Below are 14,196 nucleotides of genomic sequence, written 5' to 3'. Positions count from 1 at the left end.
ACAGTGGTGGGAATTGAACTCAGGTCAATGGCGCTGTAACTGAGTTACACTAACTGCTACACACCCCATTTCTGCAGGCTGTTCTTGCACAAATTAGCAATTTTTGGTGACTAAAGTAAAACAGTGCATAACCTTCAGCCAGATAAAACAATGCTTCCACTTACATTGATCATAGCATTGGATGTGATGCGGAAGAGGGTGGCTCGCTCACTGACTGCTTTAATCTTCTCCCTGCTCTCAGCTGGGAGCTTCAATGTCTCGAGCTCGCTCAGGGATCTCTGAAGGGCTGCTCCATGCTTTGCGATGAGATCGTTGCACTGGCTCAGATCATCAAGCTTACTGGCTAGCGTCCTCAGGGTGGTGTGCAGCTCGCTCTTATCAGACTGCGAGGTTGGCTCCTCGTCACCAGAGTCATCTACAGGAGGAGGAAATTTCCACAGTTACACCACTGGTCACTTAGGATACTTCCAAAACAGGAACAAGAGAGGCAGAGGGCAGAAGAAAAGTACAGTAAGCCATCTGATGGTCTGATTTTGGCATACTTTTCTCTTTCATTCTTTTATGGATTTCTTCAAAAAGACAAATTTCCAAGAGCACAGCTGACCCACAACAAAGATCACAGAGGGGAAGCAGTGAGAGAGGGTCTCACTGAACATGGATGTAGGTGAGAAGGCGCTGAACCAAAGGGGTCAAAATGGAGTTGAGGTATCCAGACATGAATTTGGTGGGGCAGGAGACAATAGTCTACCCAGTCAGGTTTATGAATCTTAGGTAAGAGGTAGAAAGGTGACCCACAACAAAACCCAAATGTCTACTGAATGACCAAAGCAACGGTGACACAATAAATAGCTGTTTGTTGCTTTCCCAATTACTTTTTCCATTAAAAGGTGCTTGGCAAATTATAGAGGCCACTTGCCCAAGTCAGATCTTTGAAAAAATTATCCAATCAGTCTACCACAATTCTCTTCCAAAAGAACTGCTGAAAGCATCAATAATTCTGCTTCCACCAACTTTTCAGGCAAGACATTCCAGGTCACAAATGATTGCATTAAAAAATCTCTCTCGATCTCCCACTCTATTTTGTTGTCACTTTAACTCTGTTTGCTCTTATCTTTTATATTTCCACAGCTCTTCATGATGTAAGATTAGAACATTGAGCCTATGCCAACTCTCATTCCTCATATCCTTTTCTCTCTCTCTTATGCCATCAACTCTTCTTCCGACAATCTTCACCATTTTGAGTACCTGTATGAAGCCATCTGCTAACATCTATGTTCTATGAATAACAATGCCAACTTCTGGTCTCCCTGTATTATAGGATCACTTGTGTCATTCCAGTGTACCCCAGCTCTGGTGTACCTCCTCTCTCTCCTTTCCATGCACCACCCAACTCTGTGTTGCTTCTGAAGAACTAGAGGACCCCCAGTGGTTTCCTGACCACTCAATCTAACAGAATAATTAGATTGAGTCATAGTCTGCTTGTACTGAAGAAAACCTGATTTGCCCAACCTCTTCCACCGGAGGTTGGAGGATAGCTGCTCCCAACTTCAATGAGCTGTGGATTTCACTGTGCGTCATGCTGAGCAGCAGGAAAACGGGCAGAAGGCCTGAGTCCAGTAGTGAAAAAGGAAGAGGGCTTCACTTTTAATGGTTGGGCTAATTAAACTAATCCATCTTCGAGAGAAGTGGTTGTGGAGAATTTCAGTAGCCCCACAAGGCACATTTACACCAATGTTACAAGTACTTGTCCTCGTCTATAAACTGCTGTATTACTCTCACGTTATCGGTTCAACAGTACCTCATTCTCTCTTGCATTCAGCATCAGCTGCTGCTCAATGACACAGCATGACAGAACTGGGCCAATGGAGCAAAGAGCATATAAAGCAAACAGTGTATTAGGCCTCCCTCTCCTGTTTATGACATTTACTGGGAGTGATGCAGACAAAGGGCTGAAGTATTGTTGAGGATCACTACCACCCATCTCACAATCTCTCTGACCCACTACTGTAAGGAGGGAGGTACAGAAGGATCGGGACTAGGACTGCCAGACTGGGTAACAGCTTCTTCCCGCAGACTGTGAGACTAATGAATATCCTCCCACCACTGAGGTATCGTCACTAGGACAGAGAGGTGTTTACAGTTTAGTATTTACCTGTGCTGTGCACTAAATGCATTTGTACTGCATTTTATTTACTTATTTAGGGTATTTTTTCATGAGCTATGTGTTTTGTGGGTTCACCATGGTCCAGAGGAACATTGTTTTGTTTGGTTGTATATACGTACCGTCAGATGACAATAAACTTGAACTTGAACTAGATGGGAGGGAGGGAGGGAGAGAGAGATGGGGAAGTGTGGGAGGGCAGAGAGGGGAGAGAGAGAGGGTGGGGGAGGGAGAATGAGGGGAGAGAGAGGAAAGAAGAGAGGGGGATGGAGGGATCAGATCAGCAGAAAATATCACCTGCAGCAGTTTACCATCACTGCAGAACTTGTATGTATTCAGGACAAAGAAAAGGGCAGGAAAAACTATTGCAGACATTATCCACCCTGCAAATGACCTTTTCCCAAACTCCCTTCTTGAAAACATTATAGAAACATAGAAACATAGAAAATAGGTGCAAGAGTAGGCCATTCGGCCCTTCGAGCCTGCACCGCCATTTATTATGATCATGGCTGATCATCCAACTCAGAACCCCGCCCCAGCCTTCCCTCCATACCCCCTGATCCCCGTAGCCACAAGGGCCATATCTAACTCCCTCTTAAATATAGCTAATGAACTGGCCTCAACAGTTTCCTGTGGCAGAGAATTCCACAGATTCACCACTCTCTGTGTGAAGAAGTTTTTCCTAATCTCGGTCCTAAAAGGCTTCCCCTTTATCCTCAAACTGTGACCCCTTGTTCTGGACTTTCCCAACATCGGGAACAATCTTCCTGCATCTAGCCTGTCCAATCCCGTTAGGATTTTATACGTTTCAATCAGATCCCCCCTCAATCTTCTAAATTCCAACGAGTACAAGTCCAGTTCATCCAGTCTTTCTTCATATGAAAGTCCTGCCATCCCAGGAATCAATCTGGTGAACCTTCTTTGTACTCCCTCTATGGCAAGGATGTCTTTCCTCAGATTAGGGGACCAAAACTGCACACAATACTCCAGGTGTGGTCTCACCAAGGCCTTGTACAACTGCAGTAGTACCTCCCTGCTCCTGTACTCAAATCCTCTCACTATAAATGCCAGCATACCATTCGCCTTTTTCACCGCCTGCTGTACCTGCATGCCCACTTTCAATGACTGGTGTATAATGACACCCAGGTCTCGTTGCACCTCCCCTTTTCCTAATTGGCCACCATTCAGATAATAATCTGTTTTCCTATTTTTGCCACCAAAGTGGATAACTTCACATTTATCCACATTAAATTGCATCTGCCATGAATTTGCCCACTCACCCAACCTATCCAAGTCACTCTGCATCCTCTTAGCATCCTCCTCACAGCTAACACTGCCACCCAGCTTCGTGTCATCCGCAAACTTGGAGATGCTGCATTTAATTCCCTCATTAATATATATTGTAAACAACTGGGGTCCCAGCACTGAGCCTTGCGGTACCCCACTAGTCACCGCCTGCCATTCTGAAAAGGTCCCATTTATTCCCACTCTTTGCTTCCTGTCTACTAACCAATTCTCCATCCACATCAATACCTTACCCCCAATACTGTGTGCTTTAAGTTTGCACACTAATCTCCTGTGTGGGACCTTGTCAAAAGCCTTTTGAAAATCCAAATATACCACATCCACTGGTTCTCCCCTATCCACTCTACTGGTTACATCCTCAAAAAATTCTATGAGATTCGTCAGACATGATTTTCCTTTCACAAATCCATGCTGACTTTGTCCGATGATTTCACCGCTTTCCAAATGTGCTGTTATCACATCTTTGATAACTGACTCCAGCAGTTTCCCCACCACCGACGTTAGGCTAACCGGTCTATAATTCCCCGGTTTCTCTCTCCCTCCTTTTTTAAAAAGTGGGGTTACATTAGCCACCCTCCAATCCTCAGGAACTAGTCCAGAATTTATGGGGCTATTAAAACGAAAACTTCATACCATCTTAAAGATTTCTTCCCACAGCCAGTTAATCTGATCAACTATTCTAGTTAGCTCCCCACCCCCCCCCAGCTATTACCTCAGTCACTGCTCTGCACTGTAAACATTTTTACCATTTTTTTATAATGCTGTTTACATTATAAATACATGCTGGCATTTTTGTATTAATGCACATTTTATTCCATGTACCTACTTTAACATCCAACTTTACCTTTATATAATTCTTTATTCGTTATAATTGTTGAATGTTGTTTCTTGTTGCATGCTATGCCCTGACCAACATACCATAGCAAATACCTAATACATGTAAATATATATGGTGAATAAAGCTAACCCTTTTACAGGGCTATCCAATTGCCCACTCTTCCTTTGGCACCTTGTCCTGTTGGTAACTCTCAGAACAGGAGCCCACAACTGAATGAATGGAGAGGGTCTGCCTCTGTTCTAATTCCTCCTGACATTGCAGATTAAGGAGAGGCAAACAGCATGCATTTTAATGGTTGTAAAAGAAATGAGCCATCACTCCACATCTGTGCATTTTCAATGACTAGAAATAATCACCTAGGCAAACTAAGAGATGAATTTGATATACACCTGACTACTTAAATGCAATGTCTGTGACTTCACTCAAATATTCACAAAATTTGCTGATATTTCCATTTTCAAAATCACTGCATGTAGTTAGATGTGACCTAGATGGCTTTCAGCTACTTTAGCAATGATCTTCCCTCCTATAAGGTCAGAGTGCAAGTATTCACTAATGAATGGACAGTATTCAGTTCTATCCACAGAACATGAGGCAGCTCCTGTTGAACTCAACAAGACCTGGACATTAGGCTGAAGCCAACAAGCCACAAGGTGCCAACAAAAGACTCTCTCCAACAACTGAGTCCAACCGTGCCCCCGATATTCAATGGTACTTCATCGAGTGCCCTGATCAAACGTTGATCAGAAGGCCAGAAGCCAAAACCCAATGGACTAAGTTTGCAGACTGGAAAGTGGAGACCCAGATGCCTGTCCTGGAGTGGAAAGTGTGTGTGATTTAACACATTAGCCATTTCGTTGTGTCCTGATATTAATTCCTAAGCCTCGTACTTAAGATGAACTACACTTACCTCAGCCACTTTCTTCTGATTTATATTGCTATACAAACTCTTACTGTGTGTCTTCATAATACATGCAAGTTTTCTCTCAAATTCAATGTTCTCCCCTCTTATGAGATTTTTAATCTCTCACTGCGAGGTCTTTTTTCTCAAGGAATCCCTGTTTCTAATTAATATTAACTCCTGCTGAGTGCTGGGGAAGCTGCTTTTAGAATACACTCACTGGTCACTTTATTAGGTACACCTGTACACCTGTTCATTAATGCAACTATCTAATCAGCCAATCATGTGGGAGCAACCCAATGCATAAAAGCATGCAGACATGGTCAAAAGGTTCAGTTGTTATTCAAACCAACATCAGAAAGGGGAAGAAACGTGATCTAAGTGCCAGACAGCGTTGTTTGAGTACGTCATAAACTGCTGATCTCCTGGGATTTTCTAGCATAATAGTCCCTGGAGTTTACAAAGAATTCTGTGAAATACAAACAGCATCTAGTGAATGGGAGTTCTGTGAGTGAAAACATCTTGTTAATGAGAGATTTCTGAGGAGAATGGCCAGACTGGTTCAAGCTTACAGGAAGGCAACAGTAATTCAAATACTGTACCCCACGTTACAGCAGTGGTGTGCAGAACAGCATCTCTGAGCACACAACACATCGGCCTATGAAGTGGATGGTTCACGGCAACAGGAGACCAAGAAGAGAAACTCAGTATCTCCGTCTATCTGCCACTGTTGATCTATTTGTCTGCTTGTTTGCTCATTTTCCTGGTGTATTCCAGACAACTCCATTTCACACTATTATAACTGCCCTAGTTTAAGTGGAAGATGGTGGCTGTGATGCTGTGTAGCACCTGAAACAGTTCCCCAGGTCAGGATGAACCTGCGCCTCTGGAGCCGTGAGGCAGCTGCTCTACTAGCTGCACCATCGTACCCGCCATGGCTCTGTTTTTCCATTTTGCATCAATGGTCCTCATCAGAACTGCATTCCTGGACTACTCATGTCATTACATAGAATAGTACAGCACAGAAACAGGCACTTTGGCCCACAATGTGTCTGTGCCAACCAGTGTCACTTTAAACCAGACATCTGTCTGCATGTGTTTCATTGCTTTATTTCCTCACCTGTGCAATAATTGCTATTGTATCTACTTTCACCACTTTCCCTGGCAGTTTGTTCCAGGTACCGATCACTCTCAACATATAAAAAATGCGGCCTCAAGATCTCCTTAAAGTTACCCCTCTCACTTTACAGCGAGTAGATTTCATTCACAGCCTGGAAATAAAGATTCTCACTATCTTCGCCTCTCATAATTTTATATACTTCTCAGCTTCTGATGCATCAGAGAAAATCTCCTTATAGCAATAGCCTCTAATCTGGACAATATCCCAGTGACCACTTCTGCATCCTCTCCAGAGCCTCCACATCTTTCCAGTGACGCTCCATTAGTCAGTCAGAAGCACATGTGTATCTGTAAAATTGCATCATGTACCTTAAACAAAAGAGGTTCTGCACGTGCTGGAAATCCAGAAAAACACATGTACAAAATTCTGGAGGAACTCACAGACCAGACAGCATCTATGGGGAGGTATAAATAGCCGACGTTTTGGGCCGAGACCCTTCATTAAGCTTGAAGTACAGGATCCTGACCAAGTTCAGAAACAGTTATTACCCCTCAACCATCAGACTCCAAAACAAAAATGGATAATTTCACTCATCTTAACTCTGAAATGATTCCACATCCAATGGACAAGCTTTCAAAAACTCTCCAACTCATATTTTCTGTATTATTTATTTAGTTTATTATTGCTCTATTATTGCACAGTTTGTCTTTGTTTGCAATCGGTTGTTCGTCAGTCTTTGTGTGCAGCTATACGTACATCTCAGTTGAGCCTGATGATAACACCCCATGTTCTCTGATTTCTGGTTTGGCTGCAATAAACAAATGGATGAGCAATAATTTCCTAAAATTAAATGAAGATAAAAACTGAAATAGTTTTAGTTGGTCCCAAAGTCAAAAGAAATAAACTTCTGGATAAATTTGTGAACTTGGATCTCCTTGTAAAATCAGAAGTAACAAGCCTGAGGTGTTATCCTTGATTCAGATTTGAATTTTAAATCCCACATAAAGTGACCAGAGCAGCATTTCTGTACTTAAGAAATACTGCAGAGGTACATCTGTTTCTGTCATGTAACATTGCTGAAAAACTAATTCACACCTTTGTATCAAATAGACTAGATTACTGCAATGCACTTTTCACTGGCCTTCCAAAGCAATTTATTGACAAACTTCAATTCATTCAAAACACCACTGTTATACCTTTAACTAAAACTAGCATGAAGGAGCATATCACTCCCATCCTAGTTACTCTGCACGGGCTTGCTGTATCTTTTAGAATTGATTTTTGTGCTCTTTTACTTGTTTTTAAAGCTGTCAATGGTCTGGGTCTGGAGTACATCACAGAATCAGTTTTGTTTTATAATCCTGCTCAAGCTTTCAGGTTTTCTTCTGCTGGTCTCTTGAATTTAAATAATCTTCCTCAAAAGGTAATTGGTAGATCAGCTTTTTTGAACTACATTCCTAAACTGCGGAATTCGATTCCTTAAATTATAAGGGATGCAGACTCAGTTAACATTTATTAACAGTAACTCAAAACCTATTTATTTAACCTTTCTTTTAACTAACACCATTTTATCTTTTATTTCCATGTCTGCACTTTATCTCAATGTAAATCATTTTGAACTACATCATCTGGATGAAAAGTTCTCTATAAATAAGTTAGTGTATTATTATTATTAGTTTTTCATTGACTATATTGTATTTCTTTGTTCTCTTTCTTCATTTTGAATGGATAGAGAGTCTGCACAAATTCACTAATTTTACAAGATACAACGGGAGACAGGGCTAATTTATGCAGCCCTGGAGATTGTAGCTGATCATCAGAGAAAGATTCATTCCTCACCAGTGGGTATTCAGCTTGAATCAGTCTCATTCGTCTGCTGTACTGGAGCAGATAATCCCTGGAACATTTCAAGAACAGTCTTCGAAACATTGCTGTGCCAACACAGGAGATCTCCATCATTTTCAAAGATAAAAAGATGTTCAAATATTGCTATTTTTGAACATCTTTTTATCTTGAAAATGATGGAGATAGGACTGAAAGGCTAGAGGAAGAGTTAAGAGAAGGAAGATCTAAAAACCATCAAAAATACATCCAATTAGGGTTGTCCTTCTTATCTTGTCCTTGCTTCAATCGAGATGGCACTGAGCTGCGGTCTCCATCGAGGATGTGGCTCAAATTTCATCAATTTTTAGGTTTGTAGAGATACTTTTGGGGACAGAGAGGGGAAATAGGGGTCAGGTTGGGTTTAGGTATAGTGATATCGGGCCTCCGCTCCACACTTACAGGCCAGCGATGTGGATAGGTGATGAAGGACATCTGTGGATGTTGGCATGCCCCAGGTAGGTGAGTCCCAGGACTGGATGTCCATACTAGCAGGAAGCAAGTGGGCTGATGAGTTAAGCCTAGTGTCTGGGGGGGTCAGCACTGAAGATTGAAACCCGAAGACTGATCAGAAGTCTTGAAGTTGAAGCCCATTGGCCAAAGCCTGGGGAATAGAGACCGGAGGCCTGTCTTTGGAGAACTGCATGTGTGGTTAGGTGGGTGAGAAATGAGGAAAGAGGCATGTTTTTCCGTTGTTGTTTTGTTACTTGTGTTCTTTGTTGCTCTGCTGAGCATTATGCGCGTGGTATGCTGGTGCCAGAAAGTGTGGCGACACTCGCAGGCTGCCTCGACACACCCTTGGGTGTTAGCTGCTGATGCTGATATATTTCACTGCATGTTTCAATGTTCACGTGATAAATTAATCTGAACCTGCTCTCTCTGCACTTGGATCCTCGACTTCCTAACCAGAAGACCACAATCTGCAGGTATATGTGATAATATCTTCTCCTTGCTGACGACCAACACTGGTGCACCTCAGGGGTGTGTGCTTAGCCCACTGCTCTACTCTCTCTATACCATGACTGTGTGGCTAGGTATAGCTCAAATACCATCTATAAATTTGGTGATGCTACAACCATTGTTGGTAGAATCTTAGATGGAGACGAGAGGGCGTACAGGAGTGAGATATGCCAACTAGTGGAGTGGTGTCGCAGCAACAACCTGGCACTCAACGTCAGCGAAACAAAAGAGCTGATTGTGGACTTCAGAAGGGTAAGATGAAGGAACACATACCAATCCTCATAGAGGGAAAAGAAGTGGCGAGAGTGAGCAGTTTCAAGTTCCTGGGTGTCAAGATCTCCGAGGACCTGACCTGGTCCCAACATATTGATGCAGTTATAAAGAAGGCAAGACAGCGACTATACTTTATTAGGAATTTGAAGAGATTTGGTATGTCAACAAATACACTCAAAAACTTCTAGAGATGTACTGTGGAGAGCATTCTGACAGGCTGCATCACTGTCTGGTATGGGGGGGCTACTGCACAAGACCGAAAGAAGCTGCAGAGGGTTGTAATTTTAGTCGGCTCCATCTTGGGTACTAGCCTACAAACTACCCAGGACATCTTCAAGGAGCGGTGTCTCAGAAAGGCAGCATTCATTATTAGGGACCCCCAGCACCCAGGGCATGCCCTTTTCTCACTGTTACCATCAGGTAGGAGGTACAGAAGCCTGAAGGCACACACTCAGTGATTCAGGAACAGCTTCTTTCCCTCCGCCATCTGATTCCTAAATGGACATTGAACCCATGAACACGACCTCACTTTTTAAATACATATTATTTCTGTTTTTGGATGATTTTTAATCTATTCAGTATACATATACTGTAATTGATTTACTTATTTATTTTTTACTATTTTTCTTCTATATTATGCGTTGCATTGAACTGCTGCTGCTAAGTTAACAAATTTCACGACACATGCCGGTGATAATAAACCCAATTCCGAATCTGATTCTGATTCTGAAGGAACCATGCAAGCTTCTCTTGGGCTCTGCAGCTTGGCAACAGCACACCCATCAGCAGACAGTTGTTCTGGGTATAGCTCTCAAAAGAGACATTAACAGCTCCACACAGGAAAGACTAACTGGTTGTATCAGTGTAAGCTAGGGGGTATATTCATTAATTTCCACGTGTGCTATTTCTATTTATTGGCACAGCTTCATCCATCATGTTAATCACCAGAAGCAAGATGAAAATGCAAGCTACAATCAAGCCCTGATGCTATCAGAGTCAGGTATTCTATAATATAATTCATAAAGCTGGAAATTACTTTAGTCAAACAAATTTCAATATTTTATGAAGGCAAACAGCATACTGCACAATTTATGAGCTGCGTTGAGGACAATGAACAGAACTTGAATCTCAATGGGGCAAAAGAAAAACATTTAATTGAATTCAGATTAAAAATTTCAGCAGCGATTGACATGGATCTGATGGAAGCAAGTTCGTACCTTAAACGTATTTTGGGGTATCACACTGACTTGTCGTCATTATTATGTGCACTGGAACAATCAGTGGATCAGCGTGCACTCCTGGGTTATACACACTAGTTCCTGCTGTCAATATTCTGTACAGTCTGGGCACCATCCCTACCCCACCCCAACACACACACCACACACACACACACACACACACACACACGCACGCACGCACGCACACCATGCATTCATCCATATCTGGAGGACAGAGCACCACCACATTTGATCAAAATGAGCATTCTCAGATCAGATAAGTCGCCATATACTACCTTGACATTCATTTTCTTGCAGGCATTTACAGGAAAATAAAGGAATGCAATAGAATTTATGAAAAAAGCTACACTCAACAAAGATTGACAAATATCCAGTGTGCAAAAGAGAACAAATTATACAAATAATATCTTTTTAAAAATTAAAAATATACCTAAATAAATAAAAAACAAGACTATAATGCTGCCAGATAACGTCTCCCACCAATTAAAATTCCAGCATTATTCTTTAAGTTTAATATATCTTTTGATTTTTAAGCCAAAAAAATGAGCTTATAAAAATTTGCTAACGTATGCACAATGTTTTCTGGTGGATGTGCATCCAGCTCATTTTTTTTGAATAAGACAATGGAGAAATAATTTAGTCTGCAGAGATTCAGTGCCAATTCTTCTAGAGTTTAATTTATTCCATTAAAGCTGGATCAGCTTCATTTCAGGTTCATGATTCTCAGGAAACAAGCAGTCCAAGATGCACCAACGCACATAGCCTCAGCTCCTGTTCTTTCCATTCAGTCATCCCCCAACTCCAGCCTGGGGATTAAGGGGCAGCTCATCAACAAAGGATAGAGGAGAGTGTCAAAAGACTGAAGGATTAATTAGGAAGGAAAATACAGAGCACAATATGAATACAGATGGAAATATAAAGACAGTAAGAGTGTACATTATAACACAACCGATGGACTCGAGGCCTCTACAAAAATATAACACTAACAATGTTCCTAGTGTTCATTGTAATGTATGGATCGATTTATTTAAAGCAATGACTCCTCTTAGCACGACTATGGACTGATAACTCACCTATGTGCATTGATCTGTTGTCTACGCATGCATATTGATCTGCTCTCTCTCTCACTGCAATGTGAATATATCAGTTAAAACCATCTCCCACATCCATGTTTTTAATTGATATGTCGTTGCACAGACACAGCAATTATGTTTTGCTGTACTTTTTATTTGTTCTCAGCTCAAGCTGGTATTGTTATTATTATTACTATTTATATTTGCATAAATTTGTCTCCTTTTCCACACAGGTTACTTGTCAATCTTTGCGTGTAGTTTTTTACTTTATACTTTATTGTCACCAAACAATTGATACTAGAACGTATAATCATCACAGAAATATTTGATTCTGCGCTTCCCGCTCCCTGGATTACAAATATTAAATATTAAAAATAGTAAAGATTAGTAAATATTACAAATTTAAATTATAAATCATAAATAGAAAATAGAAAAATGGTAAGTAAGGTAGTGCAAAAAAAACCGAGAGGCAGGTCCAGATATTTGGAGGGTAGGGCCCAGATCCAGGTCAGGATCCGTTCAGCAGTCTTATCACAGTTGGAAAGAAGCTGTTCCCAAATCTAGCCGTACGAGTTTTTCATTCATTCTATGGTATTTCCCTGTTTTACTATGAATGCCTGTGAGAAAATGAACCTCAGAATAGAATATGGTAACATACACGTACTTTGATAATAAATTTACTTTGAACTTTGATTTTAACAAAAGGGTGGCAACAAAGTAAATATTGCTCCCACCAAAAATGAGGCAAGGAGATGGCAGGTGGATGAAACAGATATATTGCATCAGTCTTCACTATATAGATGATACAGAAAGCATTCCAGAAATACAGATTCCCCCCAGGTTATAGTCCTCTAGCTTCCTGCTAATTTTTGCATACAATATTGCAAAAATTAGTGGGATGCTAAAGAAGCTTTTAAAAACCAATAAAAGCAATAAGGGGAGAAAAATGAAGTATGGAGGTAAACTGGCCAATAGTATAAAAGGAGACACCAAAAGTTTTAAATAAAGGGTAAAAGAGAGGAGAGAGTGGATATTGAACCACTGGAAAATGATGTTGGAGAGGTAGTAATGGGGAACAAAGAAATAACAGATCAACTGAATAAGTACTTTGCATCAGTCTACACTCTGGCAACATGCCAGAAATTTGAGAGAGTCAGGGGACAGGGAGTGAGAACACTCTAAAGAGAAGATGCTTGGGTAGCTATAGGGTCTGAAGGTGGATCTCACCCGGACTGGATGGGCTACACTCCAATATTCTAAAGGAGGTAGCTGAAGAGATTGTGGAGGCGTTATTAGTGATCTTTCAAGGATCACTAGAGTCAGAAATGGTTCCAGAGGAGTGGTTAATCACAAATGTCACTCCATTCTTTAATAATGGAGAGGGGCACAAGTAGGAAATTATAGGCCAGTTAGTCGAACTTCAATGGTTGGTGAGATTTTAGAGTCCATAATTATGAAAGGTTTTGGGGTACAGTACTTGGAAGTACATGATAAAATAGGCTGAAATCAGTATAGTTTCCTTAAGGGAAAAAACTGCTGGAATTATTTGAGGAAATAACAAGCAAGATAGACAAAGGGGGCAAAGGATATTACTTATTAGGATCTTCAGAAGGCCTTTGACAAAATACCACACACAAGGCTGCTAAACAAGACAGGAGCCCATGGTATTTCAGGAAAGATACTAGTACCGATAGAACATTGGATGGCCAGCAAGAGGCAAAGAGTGGGAATAAAGGGAGATTTTTCTGATTGGCTTCCGATGACTAGTGGTGTTCTGCAAGGATTGGTGTTGAATCCACTACATTTCTGGATGGCAGAATTGATGGCTTTGTGGCCAAGTTTGTGAATGATAAAGGATAGATAGAAGGGAGGTAATATTGAGAAAGCAGGAGTTGAGGGCCAGGACAGCTTATGGCAATGGCAAAAAAGTGGTAGATGGAATACGTGTAGGGAAGTGTATGGTCATGCACTTTAGCAGAATAAATAAAGTCGCAAACTATAAACACAAGAGATACTGCAGATGCGGGTATTCAACAGCAGCACACACAATTGCTGGAGGAACTCTGCATGTCAGGCAGCAGCCATAGAGACAAATAACCAGTTGGTATTTGAGCCGAGATTCTTCATCTGGACTGGTACGGAAGGGGAAAGGATAAAACGGTGGGAGGGAAGGAACATACAAGCTGGCAGGTGAAAGGTGAAGTGAGAAACTGGAAGGTGATAGGTGGAAGAGGCAAAGGGCTGAAGAAGAAATCCAATATGAGAAGAGATTGGACCAGGGGAGACAGGGAAGGAGAAGGGGCTTCAGAGGGAGGTGATATGCAGGTGAAGAGAAGAGAAAGGTAACAAGGGAGCCCAAATGCAGAATGGAAAGAAGAGAGGGGAGAGAAGTTAGAGAAATCAATATATATATCATCAGGTTGGAGGCTATCCAGACAGAAGGTGA

At 41.4% G+C, this 14,196-nt stretch overlaps 1 protein-coding gene across 6 annotated transcripts in view; it reads right to left on the bottom strand.

Annotated features, from left to right (window-relative positions):
* Window positions 1–14,196, bottom strand: part of LOC134338347 (oxysterol-binding protein 2-like) — a 362,830-nt gene that overhangs the window by 151,040 nt on the left and 197,594 nt on the right. For all 6 annotated transcript variants that reach the window (XM_063034118.1, XM_063034119.1, XM_063034123.1 and 3 more), the window contains one exon: window positions 165–415. In XM_063034118.1, coding sequence (XP_062890188.1) covers window positions 165–415 — 251 coding nt within the window. The remainder of the gene's footprint in view (window positions 1–164; window positions 416–14,196) is intronic.

The sequence above is a fragment of the Mobula hypostoma genome, chromosome 27, assembly GCF_963921235.1.
Source record: "Mobula hypostoma chromosome 27, sMobHyp1.1, whole genome shotgun sequence".
NCBI lineage: Eukaryota > Metazoa > Chordata > Chondrichthyes > Myliobatiformes > Myliobatidae > Mobula > Mobula hypostoma.
The sequence above is the reverse complement of the archived record's forward strand: the minus strand, read 5'-3'. Positions and strand labels throughout refer to the sequence as shown.